Source organism: Acomys minous (assembly GCF_964271855.1).
Source record: "Acomys minous genome assembly, chromosome: 3".
NCBI lineage: Eukaryota > Metazoa > Chordata > Mammalia > Rodentia > Muridae > Acomys > Acomys minous.
Genome location: NC_140485.1, coordinates 77,916,255 through 77,936,683, shown reverse-complemented (window position 1 = coordinate 77,936,683; position 20,429 = coordinate 77,916,255). Strand labels below are relative to the sequence as shown.

At 45.5% G+C, this 20,429-nt stretch overlaps 1 protein-coding gene across 2 annotated transcripts in view; it reads right to left on the bottom strand.

Moving 5' to 3' along the window:
- Nucleotides 1-1,352: 1,352 nt before the first annotated feature.
- SAMHD1 (SAM and HD domain containing deoxynucleoside triphosphate triphosphohydrolase 1) overlaps nucleotides 1,353-20,429 on the bottom strand; it is a 44,478-nt gene continuing 25,401 nt past the window's right edge. Inside the window, exons 7-17 of one of the 2 annotated variants that reach the window (XM_084775680.1) lie at nucleotides 19,019-19,174; nucleotides 17,046-17,146; nucleotides 15,053-15,179; nucleotides 12,870-12,961; nucleotides 10,793-10,908; nucleotides 8,937-9,073; nucleotides 7,819-7,911; nucleotides 5,843-5,947; nucleotides 3,683-3,820; nucleotides 3,289-3,442; nucleotides 1,358-1,462 (exon numbers count right to left, since the gene is read on the bottom strand). In XM_084775680.1, the coding sequence (XP_084631806.1) occupies nucleotides 1,461-1,462; nucleotides 3,289-3,442; nucleotides 3,683-3,820; nucleotides 5,843-5,947; nucleotides 7,819-7,911; nucleotides 8,937-9,073; nucleotides 10,793-10,908; nucleotides 12,870-12,961; nucleotides 15,053-15,179; nucleotides 17,046-17,146; nucleotides 19,019-19,174 (1,221 nt within the window). In that variant the 3' untranslated portion in view covers nucleotides 1,358-1,460. Of the gene's footprint in view, nucleotides 1,463-3,288; nucleotides 3,443-3,682; nucleotides 3,821-5,842; nucleotides 5,948-7,818; nucleotides 7,912-8,936; nucleotides 9,074-10,792; nucleotides 10,909-12,869; nucleotides 12,962-15,052; nucleotides 15,180-17,045; nucleotides 17,147-19,018; nucleotides 19,175-20,429 lie in introns of both variants that reach the window. The other variant, XM_084775681.1, reaches the window with a different exon arrangement.

The following is a 20,429-nucleotide window of genomic DNA, read 5'->3' as shown; positions in this document are numbered from 1 at the left end:
AAAGGATTGTTTCCCAATATCAGGGTATGAAAATCAGGACTACAAAATTCCAGAATAAACCAGAATGATTAAAAAGAAAAAAGAAGACTGGCAAAAATAAAACAGTATCAGCAGAAAAATATACAATTCTTAACCTTGACCCTGGGCACATGAAGGGGGCACCTCTAGCTGTCTCCCTGAGTTATAGAGGCACCATGGCTAGCGGGAGTGAGCTAGCAACTCCCTTGTGCATTTATGAGACCATAGGGGCAGACACACTAAATACTTTTCACCCATGAATGGACAAAACACTACATCGCCAGCGTTTCTGGTGGATGCCCTTGGCTCCAACTGGACTCAGCCTTTGGTGAAGCTGTGCCCAGTGTGGACAAGGGGAGCAGCAGGGGGAGCAGCTGTGGCTCTGCACGGCGAGGACGGGAAGCTACACAGGGAACCTAGGACCCACTGGGCTAGGCTCTCAAAGGACAGTCAGTACAGGATGTTCTAAAACCATAAACACACTGAAGCACCGGAAGTGAAGTCCTAGGTGAGAGCAGCCAGAGGGCGGGGTCTGTGGTGTCTGAGCAGCTGATCAGCTCAACTCAGATGAAGTGGAAGTCTGTCCACCCCCTCCCCGTACTCCCCCCCCCCCCCCCCGCTGGCAATGGGGCGTCCCTTGGGGGCTGGAGTGGTTTCAGGTGCAAAGAGGATGATCCTGTCTGGAGCCACAATGGACTCAGGACTGGTGTGAGGTGACTGGTGTGAGGGCAGGGGAGTTGTACTAGGAGGACAGGAATGCAGCTGAGGTCAGTGGTACTTACCTGGCACACCCAAGCTCCTCTCAGCAAGGAGCTGCTGCTGCTGCTCCCCAGCCTGGCACTCAACAGGGCTGGTAGCTTTCTCTCCTGGGAGGAGCAGGGTGATGGACCACTCTTTAAGAGGGCTAGCAATTTATTTTTTTAACCATGAGGTGCGCGACAATTTCAACTTGGAGGGAGGGAGAGGGAGAGGGTGAGGGAGAGAGAGAAACTGGACCTGGCATGGGCTTCCACCTCCAGTGACACAGTTCCTCCAGCAAGGCCATACCTCCTTTTTTTTAGGTCACACCTCCTGATCCTGGTAATCCTTTCACACCGTTCCTCTCCCTGGAGACCAAGCATTGAATTATATGTGCTTATGGGAGAGCCATTCTTATTCAAATCACCACAGTATATATATAGCCAAGTTTTGCTGGTATTACCAGTTTTTGTTTTGAATAGAAACTTCAGCACGAGCATAGATTAAAATAAGAGCCACTAGTGGGCGCTACAGGTATATTCCCTAACTTGATTGTGAAGAGCGGAAGATGTTTTGAAAAGAACCAACGGCAGGCATTCGCTTAAAACTTGAGACATGTTTTGACTCTGGATGCTTCCTGGGGGCGAGACGAAGTATTTTTATTCCACTTCAGAGGTGTTATAAGTGGAGCTGTGATGTCACCATCCTATTAAAGAGAGAGAGAGAGGAGGTCAGGCACAGAGGACAGCCTCTTTCCATGCCCGTGTCTGGGGTGTGTCTCAGGCACACACACCACTGTCCTGCACATAGGTTGCTTCTAGAAACACTTACTCTTGAGGAGTTCAAAGCTGTACGTGTTCTGTGACTGGATTAAACTAGAAAACACCACAGTCCTGAGCAGGTAGAGGTCTCTATGGGAAAATGGCTGGGACACAGCACACTGCTGCCCAGATCCACGAGTTCACACACCCACGTGGGGCTCTCGAGGAAGCAGAAGGTACAGTGGAGCCCTGCTTCTCTTTTGCCTAGTTTCCTCTAAGACTAAAGACCCAGGTCTGCAACTGGGGGGGTGGGGGCAGAGAGGGGGACAAACAGCACCTGGAACGTCAGGATCCTGACTACCTGCCGAACCCGAATCTCTCTTTGAATAAACCTCTTGCCCTTGGCCCCATCAACAAAGGCTCCTTCCACCCAACGGGGAGGCTGCCTCAAATGAACACAGGGGCCGGACTGACGGGAGGAAGCACGGGCAGCAAGGCTCTCTGACCCTGCCTGCCTCCTTGCCCATTTGCTCTCAGGTACGTAGCACCCAAACATGGCAGCAGCTCTCTCTCCTCAGCCCTCAGGTGCCTTGGCTTCTCAGGTGAGAGGCCGGAGGTGAAGAGGACAAGCCTGGGTGTCTCTCTCCTGTCTCCTCTGGTATGGGTTGTTACCATTCTCTGGTTCGAGCTTCTGGAAGGGGCCACAGCCCTCGGCCTCCCGCCTGCTCCCTCAGCCTCTCCTAGGAGGCAGGGCCATCATCCAGGCGCTGGCTCATGGCTACCGTTTATTTGTTCATTTAGTGCTACCAAAACTTGGGAGACACCCTGGTGTTAAATGTCTTCTGCTGAACGCACTGGATCTGACCGGACAGAGCTCTTGTGAGCTGCTGCTCACTGTCACAGGCGGCAGCGCGTGTGTGAAACTGCTATTTCCATCACGGGTCCTTCTGATTTCAACTCTAGCCAAGGTTAAACATGCCAACTTGAAAGATTCCACTTGCTCCAGGCCAAGGGCTTCAGGCTGACCCCTTGCACACCGGTGTGCAGAAACCATCTCACACTCGATGCTGCTCCTGACGGACCTCCTGACGGACCCTTTGTAAAATCTCCATGTCACCCGTCTTGGGGCCTCCCGAACATCAGGCCTGCCAGAGCCACTGATTTTTTCTTCTCTTTTAGGGGTTGGCTTATAAGCGTTCCCTGAGGTAGGCTTTTCTCACCTAACCAAGGCTGGCGAGACCTCCCTTCTGCTTTTATTATACTACGCAATTGCTATTTACTTGTATGCTTGTGGCCCGCACTAGAGTGAGGCGCAGATTACTAAGGAACTATGTCTATCCTGGGTGCTGTTTCATCCTGGCACCTAACACGAGGCCGACATTAGTATACCTAGGTTTAAGGCACTTATCACATCCACCTGCCTGTGTTTTTATTTCCCTTTTCCTTTGAGAGAGAGAGAGAGAGAGAGAGAGAGAGAGAGAGAGAGAGAGAGAGTTATATATGTGTATGAGTGTGTGCGTGTGTGTGCGCGTGTGTGTGTGTATGTGTGTGTGAGATATGTGTATTGTGTCTGTGTAGATATGTGTTCTGTGTGTGTGCGTGCAGGTTGATTTTGACTATGCGGGTACATGGGTACATACATGTAGAAGCCAGAGGGTAACATTAGGTGCCTTCCTCAATCACTTCTCCACCCACCCCATCCCCGCCCCACATTTCTTATTTTATGTGATGGGTATTTTGTCTATGCACCACTTGCGTGTTTGGTACCCACAGAGGCCAGAAGAGGGCATCAGATCCTCTGGAACTGGAGTTACAGCTGGTTGTGAGCCGCCATGTGGGTGCTGGGTGCTGGGTACTGAACCCGAATCCTCTGGAAGAGTAGCCAGTGTTCTTAACCGCTGAGCCATCTCTCCAGCCCCATACAGCTACAATTTAAATGAGAATTTTTCAGTGGATAAAAAAGGATCCCTTTTAGATTTTTCCTTAAAACTTGAAAACTACGCTAGGCGCCTGTGTGGTTGCAGACCTGCACTCCGCACACTTGGGAGACGGAAGCGGAAGGGGTCAGGAGTTCAAGGCCATCCTCAGCTACGCAGCAAGTCTGAGACCACAACTCCCAGACCTCTTTTCCTCCACGCGTGGGGGTGTCAGTGGGAGCCACCCACCTGCGGCTTGGTGAAGTCCCTGAGCGCACACCACTGAACAAAATGCTGCTCGGCGTCGTAAATGCTCTTGCTGTCCTTCTTCTTGCAATACACTCGAATGAGCTGCTCTGCAAATTTCTGTGGCAGCAGTTGTGACACCTTAAAAACAAACAAACAAACAAACAAACAAACCAAAAAACCAAAAAAGAGAAGATCTCGCTGTAGCTTTGAGTTCACACTTCCAAGAGTCAGCCAGGTTCCGGGGTACCATCCCGAGTGCCAAGTTGAGAGCACTGCATTTTTTTTCTATTTTATCCCAATTATAACCCAAAGGAGAAAACAATAATTTACCACAAAATGCCTCAGGATTTTATGTTGATAACTAAAAGGCTGAAGATTTGCAGGATGTGATTATACACAGACCACAGACTGTCATAGAACAGATACTAGGGAGCACATTTAACTTGTATAATTTCAACCACGGTCCACCAGATTTTGTAACTGAAACTTAAAACCAAATGCTGCACTTTAAATGATGTTCAGCCAACAGGAGCCCCAAGAAACTGGCTGCTACTACGCCCCTTTTTGAGATAAAATGTCATAATTATAGCCTAGGTTTACATTGAACTCAGGTGTATTTTCAAAACATACCTTATTTAAAAAATTTAAAAAGTATTATTATTTTAGTAGATCAGGGATTGGACACAAGGCCTCACTGCACACTAGGCAAGTATCTCACAACCGAGCTACGTCTCTAGCTCTCTTCCTCCCCACTTCCTATTCTGAAATAAGGTCTCATAGGTTGCCCAGGCTGCCCCTCAACTCACTCCATAGAACTGGCAGGCTCTGAACACGGGATACTGCAGACCTAGGCTCCAGGTATTAAAGTCCTGCAACACTATATCCAGATATCCATGTATCACTTTATGTCTATTTCTCTCTCTATATATATAGCTTTCCTGGCTGGCCTCGACCTGAGATCTGCCTCTTTGCCTCTCAAGTGCTGGGATTAAAGCTGTGTGCCACCACTGCCTAGTTAGAATTTCTTTTTTTGAGAAAGAGTCTAACTACTGTTGTCCTGGGTGGTTTGGAACTCACTATATAGACCAGGCTGCCTCAGACTGCAAGAGAACCACCTGCTTCTACCTCTAGAGTGCTAGGATTAATGGTGTGTCCACCACAACCAACCAGATACAGGTATTTAAATTTTTTATTCTGAGACAGGGTCTCATATGTACCTCAAAAGCTAGCCTTTACCTCCTGATCCTTCTGTGTCTCCTTGGCTTCCCAAACTTGGGGATTACAAGTATGCATTAGCATACTGGGCTTATGCTTTATTTAAAAATGATTTATTAATTTTATTTTATAAGTGTGTGTTTTACCTGCATGTATGTATGGACACAACACATACATGCTAAGACTCAAACAGGTGTTCTGTGCAAGAGCTGTGAATGCTCATAACCACTGAGCCATTTCTCTAGCCCTGCCTTCCTATTATTTTAAGTTGATTTCTCTCTCACACAACACATGCTGACCAGCTTCCCCTCCCCCACGTGTCCAGCTCCCCGTCCCCACTTCCTTCTTTTCTTGGATCCATGCCCCCTCCATCTCCCATCAGAAAAGAGCAGGCCTCCAAGAGATAACAACTAAACATGACAAAACAGAATCTATAAGACAAGGCAAAAGCCCTCACACTGAAGCTGGACAGGGCAACCCAGCAGGAGGAAAAGAGTCCCAAGAGCAGAGCAGGCAAAAGAGTCAGAGGCACACTTGCTCCCACCGCCAGGAGGCCCACAAAGCCACCAAGCTAAGAGCCACAACATATATTGAGAGGATCTGGTGCAGACCCATGCAGGCCCAGCACTCACTGCCTCAGCCTCTGAGGGCCCATGTGCACTCTGCTTAGTTGATTCAGTGGACTGGGTCTCTCTGAGTAGCCTTGGCTGTGCTGGACTCGCTTTGTAGACCAGACTGGCCACGAACTCACAGAGATTCACCTGCCTCTGCCTCCCGAGTGCTAGGATTAAAGGTGTGCCCCACCATACCTGTCCTGCCTTTTTTTTTTTTTTAAATAGTATATACATTGAATTCACAACCTGACTGGCATGTAAAATATAAACTGACTTTAAGAACTTGCAAATATATCCCTCTAGAGAAGACTGCTCTTACGTGGACAGTTACCTGATCTTTAGAGATCGTGACTGCTTGCTTGCTGTCACTCTTACAATAGAAGTGAACGTGATCAATTGGGTTCTTGTCTTCCATCCCATAATCCATATTGATAACCTTAATTAAAACAATAAACAAGCAACCAATCACATAATAACCACAAGAACTGAACTCAAAGTTATAAGGATTCCACAAGAAATGAATGGAGTGGATCTCTGTGAGTTCAAGGCCAGCCTGGTCTACAGGGTGAGTCCAGGACAGCCAAGGCTACACAGAGAAACCCTGTCTCAAAAAAACCAAAAACCAAACAAACAAAAAACAAAAACAAAAACAAAAAAACCAAAAAAACTTAGGTCCTCATGTTAACAGGGCTAGTGAAAATATGTGACATGCTTGCCTGGGACAGTGACTTATTTATTTATTACATGGCAGAAGAGGGCACTGGATCTCATTACAGATGGTTGTGAGTCTCCATGTGGTCGCTGGGAATCGAACTCAGGCAGTGCCTTTAACCTCTGAGCCATCTCACCAGGCCCAGGGACAACGACTTTAGAAGTGAGCAGGAACTAACCAGGAAGGAAGAAAAGGATTTCCAGGCAATAAAAACTGCTCTGAAGCACAGGTCTGAAACTGCCTGATGGTTTAGCCACAGTGAAATCACTGAAAATCTTGGTGAGAATTTTGCTTCCAGATAGTGTGTGTGTGTGTGTGTGTGTGTGTGTGTGTGTGTGTGTGTGTCTGTGAGTGTGCACTGGAGACTGAACTCAGGGCCTAGAGAATACTAGGCTAGTGTTCCACCACTGAGCAATTCCCAGCCCTAGACTCTGGAACATTTTAAATTTGAGATTTCAGATTTTGGATAAGGAGTACTTAGCCTCTATCTGGAGAAAAACATTAAGAATTCAGAAGGCTTTTCCATGAGTTTAGCCCAAGGGAGAGGAAAGGGAGCAAGACGCGTGCAGAGAGAAGACCGTCCAGCTGCTAATGGAGCACTGACAGGCCAGGCTGTGAGACAGTGAGAAGCCAGAAGGAGGGCCAGAGGCACTAAGCTAGGGACAAGTGAATGAGACGGACAGAAAGCAGACTGGGTGGCCTCAAATGTTGATAGTCCCAGCAGCAGATAAGGCGGCTCTCACTTGCTGGAACCCCAGCAACATTAGGAAAACCGTAAATTCTAGGAGACCCTGGGCTACACAAGTAAGGCAGAGCAAAGCTCACACAAGTCAAAACATAAACTGCGGAGTGGAACTATATGACAATATTATGGTGGTTACTTTTCTTTCTTTCCTTCTCTCACTCCTTCCCTCCCTTTCTCTTTCTTATTTTTTTCTGGTTATTTGAGACAGGGTTTCTCTTTGTAGCCCTGGCTGTCCTGGAACTCACTTTGTAGACCAGGCTAGCCTCAAACTCACAGAGATCCACCTGCCTCTGCCTCCCAAGTGCAGGGATTAAAGGCGTGCGCCACCACTGCCCGGCTTACTTACATATTTTAAAACTTACGTGCATGCATGTGTGTCTGTGTGTGAGAGGGTGTACACACGCATCTGTGTGTCTGTGTGTGAGAGGGTGTACACAACGCATCGTAGGAGGACGATGGACCCTATGTCTCCAGCCTCTTTGTTGTTGCTTTGCTCTGTAGACCAGGCTGGCCTCAGATGTGTGGCCTCAGATGTGCTTCTTCCGTCTCTGAGTGCTGAGACTTCAGGAGTACATCACCACGCCTACTCTCCAAGCTTTTATAATGAAGGGAGGCTCTGTTTTGTTTTTTGAGACCGAGTCTCTCTACATAGCTCTGGCTGTCCTGGGACTAAGTATCTAGACCAGGCTGGCCTTGAACTCACAGAGATCCATTTGCACCTGTCTCCTGAGTGCTGGGATTAAAGGTGTGTGCCAGCGCCCCCCAACTCCTGCAGGGAAGGCTTTGTTTTTGTTTTTGTTTTTGTTTTTAACACAACTTTCATTAGTCTATGTTTGGGCTCACTACTTACATCCACTATAAAATCTTCGGCCTTCAGTGCAGAGCCCAGGAGCTTTTCCGGTTTGGCGTCGGCAACCTCTTGGGGGAGCTGTTGATATTCTGACTAGAAGAGACGAGACTCTGCAGTTAGGACCCAGTTTGTCATTAAGTACTTGTGCCATGGTCAGGTTCCCTCTTCACCAAGAAAACCAGAGATACCCCGCCCGCCAAGACAGCTCAAAACAAACAGGGCGCTTTTCATTAAAAAGCAGACAAAACCAACCATCACATTTTGGAAAGGATGTGGCATTTATCTAGCCAAGCTACCTCCTGCTGCTTTTATAGGCCCCATCACATCATCCCAGCATCTCCCCAGTAAGCTGCTTATAGTAGCAAGCCCAACTTCCCAGCCCTCTGTATTTCCGGCCACATATAATACAAATAGCATACAAAGTCCATGGAGTTGACTGTTATGATGTTGGGACAGTTCCTGAGCAAGGACAGACTATTAGTGCTTACATTTTTGCTTTTGTTTTTGGTTTTTTGTTTTGTTTTTGTGAGGCTGGGTTTCTCTGTGTACCCTTAGCTGTCCTGGACTCACTTTGTAGACCAGGCTGGCCTTGAACTCACAGCAATCCACCAGCTTCTGCCTCTTGAGTGCTGGGATTAAAGGCGTGTGCCACCACGCCTGGCATGGTTACGTTTTTGGAGAGCCAAAAGCTAAAGGTCAGTTTTTGACTGCATAGTGTCAAGTGTCCCTAAGCAGCATCGATCAAGGGTCAACAATAGGTAAAGCGGGTTCTCAGAGCCCTAGTGGAGCTCATACTGGTCTTCTTTTGAGGGATTTAGATTCTTTCCCAGTGTTTGGACCCATCTAAAATTTGAAGCCCTTATTGAACACGTGCGCAAACAGCCATAGTTGCTTAGACCTGCCTTTGCACGCTACCTGACTGCAGTCACGAGTAATGCGTTCACCACTGCTCAACCTCAGCTTCGCATCCGGCTAGCAGGCCTAAGAACATTGCGAGGATGAAATGAAAATAAGCAAGAAGCATGAGGCTTTCCCGTGAGAGAGTAGTGGCTTCTTCTTGAGAACAGAGACTGGGACAACCCTCTACCAACAGCAGGAGAGCTCGTGACTTAACTTACCTTCTTAATCTTCTCGCCTTTTGGCTGGGTCTCACCCAAGTACTTGTATAGATTACGGTGTTCAATGTTCCTTAAAATATTTCGTGCTTCAGACAACCTTGGATCAGTAGAGTACAAAATCTCCAGAAAAATGTTATCTGTCAAAGTGATGGAATTTCATTCATGTTAAAACAACATTAGGATGTAAAGAGTGAGAAAAGATGGTAGCAAAGAAGGCAAGTGTGGAAGGCGGGGATCTTCCGCTGTGTGAGACAAATGGAGCGCATCGGAACGGACGGCAGGCCAGGGGCAGGCAGTACACAGGGACTCACAGTACTGCTGGGCTTTTACTCTTGTAAACGAGACTTGGTCTTGTTACTTAGCCCTTGATGGCTGGCGTTTCTCAGAAGGAGGTAGGTGGAGGAAGTGCTACATGTTGGTAACAGTCGAAGCTAATGATGAGTTCATGCAAGTTTGTAAACTGACTTAAGTAAAAGGTTCTTTCTTGGGGCTGGAGAGATGATGGGTCAGTGGTTAAGAGTGCTGCCTGCTCTTCCAAAGGTCCTGAGTTCAATTCCTAGCAACTATATGGTGGCTCACAACCATCTATAATGTGATCTGACGCCCTCTTCTGGCCTGCAGGTGTACATGAAGTTAGAGCACTGTATATAATAACAAATAAATAAATTTTTTAAAAAAAGATTTCTGCATTTTAAAATATCTTATTCTATGATGATCATAGAAGGAAAAAAAGCCTCTCTTGTCTTTTTTCAATTTTCTTTAAAATTTTTCTAATTAAAATAGTCCTGAGCCAGATTCATTATTATCATTTTTTTCCACACAGCATTCTATGTGTGTATGTTCTTCTTGCTTTGAGCTTCTTTTTTGAGAGAAGGTATCACTCTTAGGGTGCCATGAGCTTATGTTGGCCTCAAACTTGTGGTAATCCCCCTGCTTCATCCTCCTGAGTGCTGGGCTTATAGGTGTGAGCCACTGCATCTGGCTATGTGCATAGAATTTTTTTAATGAAACATCTGAACTCTACAGTATGAAATTCCCAAGAACATAAACACTTTTTTATACATAGCTAAATGGACCAAGAAATTTAACAGGGGCCAGGCATGGTGGCGCACGCCTTTAATCCCAGCACTCAGCAGGCAAGGGCAGGAAGATCATTGTGATTTCGAGGCCAGCCTCTACACAGTGAGTTCCAGGACAGCCAGGGCTACACAGAGAAACCCTGTCTTGAAAAACAAATTAACAGTGATATTTTAAAATATTGTTTACTTGTCTCAATAATTAAACTTAAGAATTTTCATTATTGGTAATAGGGAAACCAAGCAAATCTAGAGATAAAACTAGTGGTCACACACTTTTAGTCGTTTAAAATCTAGAAGTAGGGGCACCCACCAGGAAGCCAGTTTGTATACACTGCTGCCACGAAGCACTGTTAAATCTGATCAGATGATAATCTGGTATCAATAATCCTCAGATTTCCCTATTATAAGTTTTTGTGGGGAGTGTGGTGCTGTCGATTGGACCCAGGGCCTCACCTTGCAATCCCATCCACCACCAGCCCTTAATAACAACTTGCTAGGTTCGAGGCCGTATGCTATCTCAACAACCTGCAGCCATTGGCGCAGCACTCAGTGGTGACAAGGTTTTTTCCTAATTTTTTAGTAGCAATCCAGTTGTATTAAATAACAGTAAATATTGTATATGTGCCTCCTTTAAGCATTACCTACACACCTACTTTAAGAATTACTGTTCTGTAATTTCACATATATATATGCACTTCCTCCCTCTATATTCTCTACCCACCAAGGGCAGTTTGCATCATAGCTGACACGCACTATGCGCGTGTCCTGAGCTCTTACCTGTTAGCTTAGTGAAGGCTTCCATGTCGTCAATGGCTGTGGAAATGCGAAACTTCTTCCCCGCGGACCCTGTAATCTCCACATAGGGGTCTGCTTTGAGGAAAGCTTCTGTGATCCTAAGGTCATTTTGTAAAAACATACAAGGAACATTTGAAGATTTGCTTTATATCTTGCTCAAAAAGATCCTTCTAGTTTAAGAAGACGAACCAGGTACGACGTTTGAAAGACAGCAGCTCATGAGCCGTGAGTTGTTCGACTACTGTGTTCCAGGCACTGTAGCGGAGCTTTAGAGGCCTTTATCTCCTTTAGTTTTTCTAATAGTATACTCCGTTCCAATTTTAATAATTAATTTTAAAAAATTTTATGTCCATTGGTGTTTTTTTTTTTTTTTTTTCGAGACAGGGTTTCTCTGTGTAGTCTTGGCTGTCCTAGACTCGCTTTGTAGTCCAGGCTGGCCTCGAACTCACAGCGATCCGCCTATCTCTGCCTCCCGAGTGCTGGGATTAAAGGCGTGCGCCACCACGCCCGGCAATCCATTGATGTTTTTGCCTGCACGTATGTCCATGTGGGGGTGCCAGAGCTTGGAGTTACAGACAGTTGTGAGCTGCCATTTGGATGCTGGGAATTGAACTCAGGACCTCTGGAAGAGCAGCCAGTGTTCTTATCCACTGAACCATCTCTCTAGCCCCCTTAGCTCCAATTATAAAGATGCAGAAATAACATAATTTCCTTTAAGCAAGTTCAGTAGAAGTGCATTAAGCTTTAGACCAAAGGTTCTCAGAAAACAATATTACTTTTGCTCTTTCCTTGAGACAAGGTCTCATGTACCTCAGGCTAGCTTCACATACCTGAAAATGACCTTGACCTCTGTCCCTGCCTCTCAAGTGCTAGCATTGCAGGCATGTCCTACCACACTCAGCTTTACACCTTTGAAAAAATTTTTGTGACAGGGTTTTTCTACATAGCCCTGGCTGTCCTTGAACTTTGCAGACCAGTCTGGCCTTGAACTCACACGGATCCACCTGCCTCTGCCTCCCTACTGTGGGATTCAAGGCGTGCGCCACCATGTCTGGCTGCACCTAACTTTCAACTGAGGTTAAAACTCTTCTGGAACCAAGTGTGGTGGCTCCCATCTGTAGTCCCAGCATCTTGCAGGTAGAAGCCAGAGAATCTGAGGGCGAAGCCAACCTGGGCTACACAGTGAGTTCCAGGCCTGCCAAGGGCCATAAGCATGAGATCCTGTCTCAAAAATAAGGACAGCTCCTCATGGCGTCTCTAAGACATGTACAGACATGGTGTGCTTTTGGCTATAGCTCTGACTGGACCAGGGAAAAAGACAAAATTCTTATTTGCTACTAATTTTGAAAGGTGTTTGACAGGATAAAGGCAGACATTAGAGCCGGATGGTGGTGGTGCACGCCTTTAATCCCAGCACTCTGGGGGCAGAAGCAGGCGGATCGCTGTGAGTTCGAGGCCAGCCAGGTCTACAAAGTGAGTCCAGGATAGTCAAGGCTACACAGAGAAACCCTGTCTCAAAAAACCAAAACCCAAAAAAAACCCCAAAAAACAAAAACAAAAAACCAACAACCCCCCCAAAACAACCAAACAAAAAAACCAACCAAACAAACAAAAAAGGTAGACATAAACCCAAAAAAACCCCAAAAAACAAAAACAAACAAAAAAAACCCAACAACCCCCCCAAAACAAACAAACAAAAAAACCAACCAAACAAACAAAAAAGGTAGACATAAGTATAACTATTAGTCTTGCTTTTCATTTAGAATGTCAGCTGTCCACATCTCACTACCTCCATTAATAGCAGCTGTATGAAACTTCCTGGGCAGGGACCCTGAGTCATTCTGCACCCTCTTCATGCCTAGCACAGGCCAGCTCCCCTCTCTCCGTCTACCTATCACCCACATCCGTTTCCTTCCTCCTCCTCCTCCTCCTAAATGTACTAAATGATAGACTTCTCTTAAGGAAGCCTTTCTAGGTCACCCAGCTTGCGCTGGGCATGCGGATGTGGCAGCGCAGCGTCTTGTGAACTTTCGTAGCGAGGCACCACCAATGGTCTTACATCATATCGATGAGGTTGCTGATCTTGTGTTGATAGGCTCTGCGGTGCAGGCAGTTGCGTGTGTGGAACATGTCGTACAGATTTCCAGCCTCCTGCGAGGAAACAAACAGTAGCACAGGATCAGGTCTTGTTCTCCCTGGTTTCAGACAGGGCCTCACTGTGCAGCCCTGGCTGTCCTGGAACTTACTATGTGGACCAGGCTGGTCTTGAACTCAGACATCCACCTGCCTCTGCCTCCTGAGTGCTAAGATGAAAGGGCCAGCATACATAGGAAAGACTTTCCTATAGCATAATTCTACACCACTCCGTAAGTTCCGTGAGTACCATGTAGTAAGGACCGCGCAGGGCTGGGATTCCAGGGTTGTTACTTATCTCACTCACCCCCTTCTACACCTCACTCTGCTCGCCTGTTAAACGGTAAAGTGTGCTTTGTCCCACCGAAACTCACATCCAAGCTCAGTCCCTGAAGCAACGGTGGGAGGGAGTGGCAGACCCTGTGAGAGGTGACTGGGTTATCAGGGCTCTGATCTCATGAGAAGCAGGTCAGTTTGTGGAAGCAGGCTATTACAAAGCCAGCCCGGAACTGCCCCTCCCTCTCTTTACCACCTTCCTTGCTTGCACTTCCGGCTTTCATCAGGCATGGAACAGCATGTGATCCATACCAGAAGTAGAACAGATGCTGCTACCATGCTCTTAAACTTCCTCTACAACTAGCCGGGCGGTGGTGGCACACGCCTTTAATCCCAGCACTCGGGAGGCAGAGGCAGGTGGATCGCTGTGAGTTCGAGGCCAGCTTGGTCTACAAAAGGAGTCCAGGACAGCCAAGGCTACACAGAGAAACCTTGTCTCAAAAAACAAACAAACAAACAAAACAAACAAAAAAAACCTTCCTCTACAACTATGAAGTAGATAAACCTCTTTCCTTTATAAATTTCACAGGGTCAGGTGCTTTGTTACAACAACAGAACACAGACGGGAACGAGCGAAACAGAGTAATAAGGACTGAGTTGATCTATCAAAAGCATCCAAAGCCCAGCTAGCATAGGAGTCAATAAATATCGGATTTAATTTTATTATTTTTGTTATTATTTAACCATGCAATAGAGAGAAGAAAGCCTTGTGGTACTTAACAAACACTAGCATTAAGGTTTTGGAGCCGGGCATGGTGGCGTACGCCTTTAGTCCCAGCACTCGGGAGGCAGAGGCAGGCGGATCAATGTGAGTTCAAGGCCAGCCTGGTCTACAAAGCAAGTCCAGGACGCCCAAGATAACATAGAGAAACCCTGTCTCGAAAAACCAAAAAAAAAAAAAAAAAAAAAAAAAAAAAAAAAAAAAAAAGGGTTTGGAGAGCTGGGTGTGATGGTGCACACCTCTAATCCCAGCACTTGGGAGGCAGATGCAGGCATATAGCAGTGAGTTCCAGGCCAGCCTGGTAACACACAGAACCCCCATCTCCAGAAATAAAAAATAAAAATGAAAAGAAAAGTTTTGAAGGGCTAGAGAGATGGCTTAGCAGTTGGGAGTCTGTGCTGTTCTTGCCGAGGACCAGAGTTTGGCTCCTATCATCCACATTGGGCAAGTGGAGCTGCCTGTAACGCCAGCTTCAGGAGATGCGAAGCCTTCTTCAGGCCTGTAGGGGAACCTGTACTCACGTGCACACACAGACATCAAGATACATAATTAAACATAATAATAGATCTTTTTTGTTTTAAAGAGTTTGTGGGGCTGGAGAGACATCACTAGTTAGGAGTGTTTGCTGCACAACCATGAGGACCAGGGTTTGGATCCCAGCATCTATATAATAAGCCTGATAAGGCCTCCTGTGCACCTGCCACCCTAGCACCAAGGCAGACAGATCAGGACTAATAAACAAACATGAGCACTAGGTGCAGGGAGAGACCTGGACGTAAAGAGGTAAGGCAGGCAGTGGCAGAGGAGGGCAGACTCTGTACGCATTCACACTCACACAGGTGTGCATAGGTGTGTACACACATGGACCACACACACACAATTAAACAAAACAAAACAAAACAACAACAACAACAAAACAAAAACAAAAAAGAAAGAAAGGAGGAAAGAAATGAAAGAAAAGAAAGATGGTCTCCGGATTTTTCCAGATTGTCAAGTCATTATTTCCAGATTTCAGACCAAGAGCTGAATTCTTTTTTTCTGATAGAGCTTACCTTTTCTCTTGTACAAATGTGCTTCACCTTACAGGCACCGGCAGGGTCCTCCACGTCACAGATGCGGGCAAACTTAAGAAAGCGCTTATAATCAAAATTATTTTGTATTCCAAGATGGTGACAGTCCCTATAAAGTTCCAAAGTGGAGATATGAAACATTTTAACAAGGAAACCGTGCTTTACCTACGAATTCTGTCTCTGTCTCTATCTTTCTGTCTATCTATCTCTGTCTCTCTCTGTGTGTGTGTGTGTCTCTCTCTCTCTCCTCTCTCCTCTGTGTCTGTCTGTCTGTCTGTCTGTCTCTCTCTCCTGGACAAGGCTTTGGACCTATCAGCTTGCAGAAGGCTGCTTGGGGACTGAAGAATATACTGAAGGAGACAAGGAAGTATAGCTGAGCTAAGTGAGTCAGTGGGAATTTTCTGGAAGAACATGAGGGGAGCTGTTACAGAATAAAAGTCTGGAGAGCTGCCGCCCAGGTACAGCGTGTGCACACTGGATTATGAATCACACATGCTAACAGTAGCAAGGCAGCTATAAAACGGCCAGGGAATTTTTTTTCTTGTTTTTTTTTTTTTTTCCAAGACAGGGTCTCTCTGTGTAGCCTTGGTTATCCTGGACTTGCTTTGTAGACCAGGCTGGCCTCGAACTCACAGCGATCTGCCTGCCTCTGCCTCCCAAGTGCTGGGATTAAAGGCGTGCACCACCACGCCCAGCTGGCCAGGGAATTTTTAAATCCTGCCCAAATACTAAGTCAGGAGTGGTGGGACACACTTAATCCCAGCACTCAGCAGGTTGAGGCAGGAGGGTCTCTCAGTTTGAGGCTGGTGTGGCTTAAACAGTGAGGTCCAGGGCAGCCAGGACCACAAAGTGAGACGCTGTCTCAAAAAACACAAACAAAACAAAACAAAAACCTTAAAACAGGTACAAAGTGTTGTTATGTTTAACAGAGACACTTCAGTTACAGACCAGCATAGAAACATTCCGTGGTGAGATGCTATGTTACCTGAGATTTGCTCTATAATAATGAAAGAGCAAGCCGGGCGTGGTGGCGCACGCCTTTAATCCCAGCACTCGGGAGGCAGAGGCAGGCGGATCGCTGTGAGTTCGAGGCCAGCCTGGTCTACAAAAGTGAGTCCAGGACAGCCTAGGATACATAGAGAAACCCTGTCTCGAAAAACAACAACAACAAAAAATAATAATAATAATAAAATAAATAAATAAATAATAATAATAATAATGCGAGAGCAGAAGGCAGGTAGGCAGAAGCAGGCAGAGAGCTCTATGAATGTGAGGCCAGGCTGGTTTACACGGGGAGACCTTGTCTCAAAACAATAGTAAAATTATGAGAAGTGTAGAATAAACAAAGCAAGCCTGGCCATGTGAGGCAGAGTGTGGGGACGCACACCTCTAAGCCCAGCACCTCGGAGGCAGAGACAGGCGGATTTCTGAGTCTGAGGACAACCTGGTCTATGTAGTGAGTTCCAAGTCAGCCAAGCTATATAGTGAGACCCTGTTTCCAGGAACAACCAACAAAAAACCACAACAGACAGACAAAAGACTGGTCCTGTACTGACACTCACAGCACCCCGAGGCATGAGCACCTGGAAGGACATGAGCTGCTCTCACTTAGTACTAAAATCCTTCATTACGTTTAAGAACAAAGTCTTGATTGTGAAGAAGAAAGTAAACGGAGAGAAAAATGGAATTTTTCCCACTTCAAAATGAGACTGTCTTCTACCATGACCCAGCTTGGGACCTACCCAGAAGCCCAGAAGAGTGAGTGCTTATGATGCAGAAAAAGAGCAGGAAGGAGCCCAGCACACTCAGGGGAAAGAGAAGACTGTCCCACTGTCCCACCTCCATGGTGGCCATGGAGCTAGGGCTACAGCCATGCCAGGACCGTGGGGCCGACTTCTGACTAAGCCAGGGGGGCTCTAATGCTACATTTATACAAAGACTTTTAGCAATGCTTCTGAAAATGTTTAGTGCATACCTTGCAAAATAATCCCATTTGTCCACATCGATGCCATTTCTTTTGTTGGCCACTATCTCATAAAGGAAGCTCTTCTTGTCAGGACGCCCTTTATACGGCCACTGGAAAACAAGCGACTCTCATGGAGGGTTCAGGCAGACACAGGCTTACGTGTAAGTAACTATTAATCTGCTACTTATAAACAAGACAATGAAGTTGGAAGACGACAATCCTTTTTCTCTCCTCACTCTAATGAAGTAGGAAAGGGAAAGAAATACTGAATTCATAATGCTATCCTGACAACACCAAGCCTTTGGCTGGGGATGTAGCTCTGTGGAAGACGACATGCAAGTGTAAAGACGTAACTTAAAAAATTTACAGATATATGATAAAATGTTAAACCTTCCACTGCCATTGAAAGGATACTATTAATAAGTTTCCTAAAACTAGTATCTTTTTTTTTAGAAGCTTTTTAAAATTATAAGATTTAATTACAAAGTAATAAAAAAAATCCTTAAATGGTAAACCTTGAAAAATTTTTTGAAACAGTAGTAAGCCTTGAATTTATCTATTAAAATAATAATGTCTTTCATTAGGTGTGGTAACACATACCTGTAACCTCGGCACTCAGGACGCTGAGGCAGGGGATTGTGACTTCAAAGTCACCTTAGACTACAGAATCCCCCTGCCAGGGAAAAACTAAAACAATCTCTCTTTATGTATACACATATGTATGTGTGTGTGTGTATGCCTGTATGTATATACTAATACATTCCTCTTACTTTTCTTTCCCTCTTTTTTTTTTCTTGTTGTTGTTTTTCAAGACATCGTTTCTTTGTGCTGTCCTGCTCTTGGAACTCACTTTGTAGCTGATCCACCTGCCTCCACACCCAGCTCTTTCCCACCCCCCCCACCTCTGTCTTTTTTTTTTTTTGGACAGAGTCTCCTGGAACCCAGACTCACCTTGAATTCACACAGGGGCAAGGAAGGCTTTTAACTTCTGTTCCTCCGGCTCCTCCCTCTCCAGTGACAAGACTACAGTGACCATGGACCACCACACCTGTTCACATGACTGTGCTTCAGAATGGCCACTGCTGCTCTAACTACAGACCACTCAGAGCATTTCTGAAGCTGAATTTTTATTTTAGAAATGAGATAGCTGCTCCTCAATCTATGTGTGTATTTGTGTGTGTGTGTATACATGTGTGTACATATACATGTGGAGACCAGAGGTCACTATTGAATGTTTCACAGTGCTGGAGTTGCAAGCCGGTGTCGTGCCATGCTTTTTATTGTTTTTGTTTTTAAATTGTTGTGCTGTTTTGTTTATTTGAGACAGAGCCCCACTATACAGGGCTGGTTGGCTTGGAACTCTCTATGTAGACCAGGTTGGCCTCTGCCCCCTGAGTGCTGGAGTTAAAGATGTGTGTTACCAGGGCTGGAGAGATGGCTCAGCGGTTAAGAGCACTGCCTGCTCTTCCAGAGGTCATGAGTTCAATTCCCAGCTGTAATGTGATCTGATGTCCTCCTCTGGCCTGCAGGTGTACATGCAGGCAGAGCACTGTATACATAATAATAAATAAATAAATCTTAAAAAAAAAAAAAAGATGTGTGTTACCAAGTCTGGCTTTTGACAAGGGAGCTGAGGATCTGAACCCAGGTCCCTATGCTTGCACAGCAAGTGCTCTTACCCACTGTGCCACCTTCCCCGCCCAAGGTGTAAACTTTTACATGTTGGTCCTCTTGTCTCTGTATTCCAAGCACGGAGGCTGCAGGCATAAACTATCATTTGGGGGAAATAATGTCTAATGAACTCAAGATGAGGGAAAAATACATCATTCTTTCATCTTTTTAATATCAGAAGGCAAATGCAGATAACTTGTATTTTGACACTTAGCACCCCTATAACAGCCAAGTGTGCAGCTCGGAAAGAACCAGGAATGGATTTGACGGACAGTACCATTCGGCTCTAACTGACACGAGTGAAAACTTACCGAATGACCTTTGACTGGTGTTACAGGGGGGCCCATAATTTGTTCCTTGATAAAGGTAATATCCTCTTCAGGGACGAGGCCGTAGTTTTTCATGACAAGTTTGAGTTCGTTAGAATTAACTAGATGCTCAAACATCTCAATCGAGCCTTGTTCATGCTGCAAAAGTCAATGTAACATGGCTTGTTGCGAATTCAACCATCAGGGGCTCTGGTTCAACAGAGGTAATTCTCAGGTGAAGCCTAGCTGATTGCTAATTATCTGGTTTCCAATTACATTGTGACAGCTTTTAAAATAGTCAGTTTTTGTCAATACTCATATTATCTAAAAACATTTTTGATTGGTTGCTTTTTTGAGACAGGGTCTTACTGTGTAGCTCTGGTTGGCCAGGACTTGCTATGTAGGCCAGGCTGACCTTGAACTCACGGAGATCTGCCTGCCTCTGCCTCCCAAGTGCTGGGATTAAAGGTGTGTGCCGCCACCACCAGGCCATAAACAACTTTTTATTAGTTTTTAAATGGATATGCAAAGGGATGAGTCACTGTAGCATTTTCACATATATTTTATTTTATTGATCCTCTTCCCCTGGTCTAAACTTTAATAAACCACATTGAATAAATAAATACAATGAATATACTTTATGAAATGTAATCATTTATATTACCAAAAAGATTATTACAAGCTCATACAGGTAGAATGAATATTATTCTGAAATTTAGGATTTTGAGTTTTGTTTTTTTTCCATCAACAGAACATTTGACTTTAAAAGCTGTTTTAGAATCTCCACCTTGTGGTAGAAAAGGCTATTGGTAACATTGCCAGTATTATCAAGTGTCTCCCAGCTCTGGTCTGAATTGAAATCTCAGATCAGTCACCTGGTTGCTGATGTCTCTGCTCACTCACTCACAGTCACTGTACAGATCAAAAGACCCCTAAAGACATCCACCATATCACACATCTTAACAAAACCGATTCAACATGAAACCAAGCCTGGAAGGGGGCTCAATTACAAACAGATGAACAGTAACTTTGTTATCTCGATTACTTGTGGTCTGTTCTGAGTAAAGGTCTCACTGTATAACCACATTGACCTAAACTCACTGTATCGCCTGGACTGGCCTGGAACTTGCAATTGTCTCCCTGTGGCCTCTCAAATAATTACAGCAGAATGCTGGATCACAATGCATGAATTCATATAAGCAACTGCTGTTGCAAGTACAAAACCCTATCATAGAATAATAATAATTACAAAGTGTGAAACATGGGGCTTGAGAGATGGCTCAGTGGTTAAGAAAGCTTGCTGTGCAAGTGGAGAACCTGGGTTTGGTCCGCAGCACCAACAAGATGACTCACAACCATCCATAACTGCAGCTCCTGGGCACCCAGCGCCCTATTCTAACCTCTGTATCAGGCA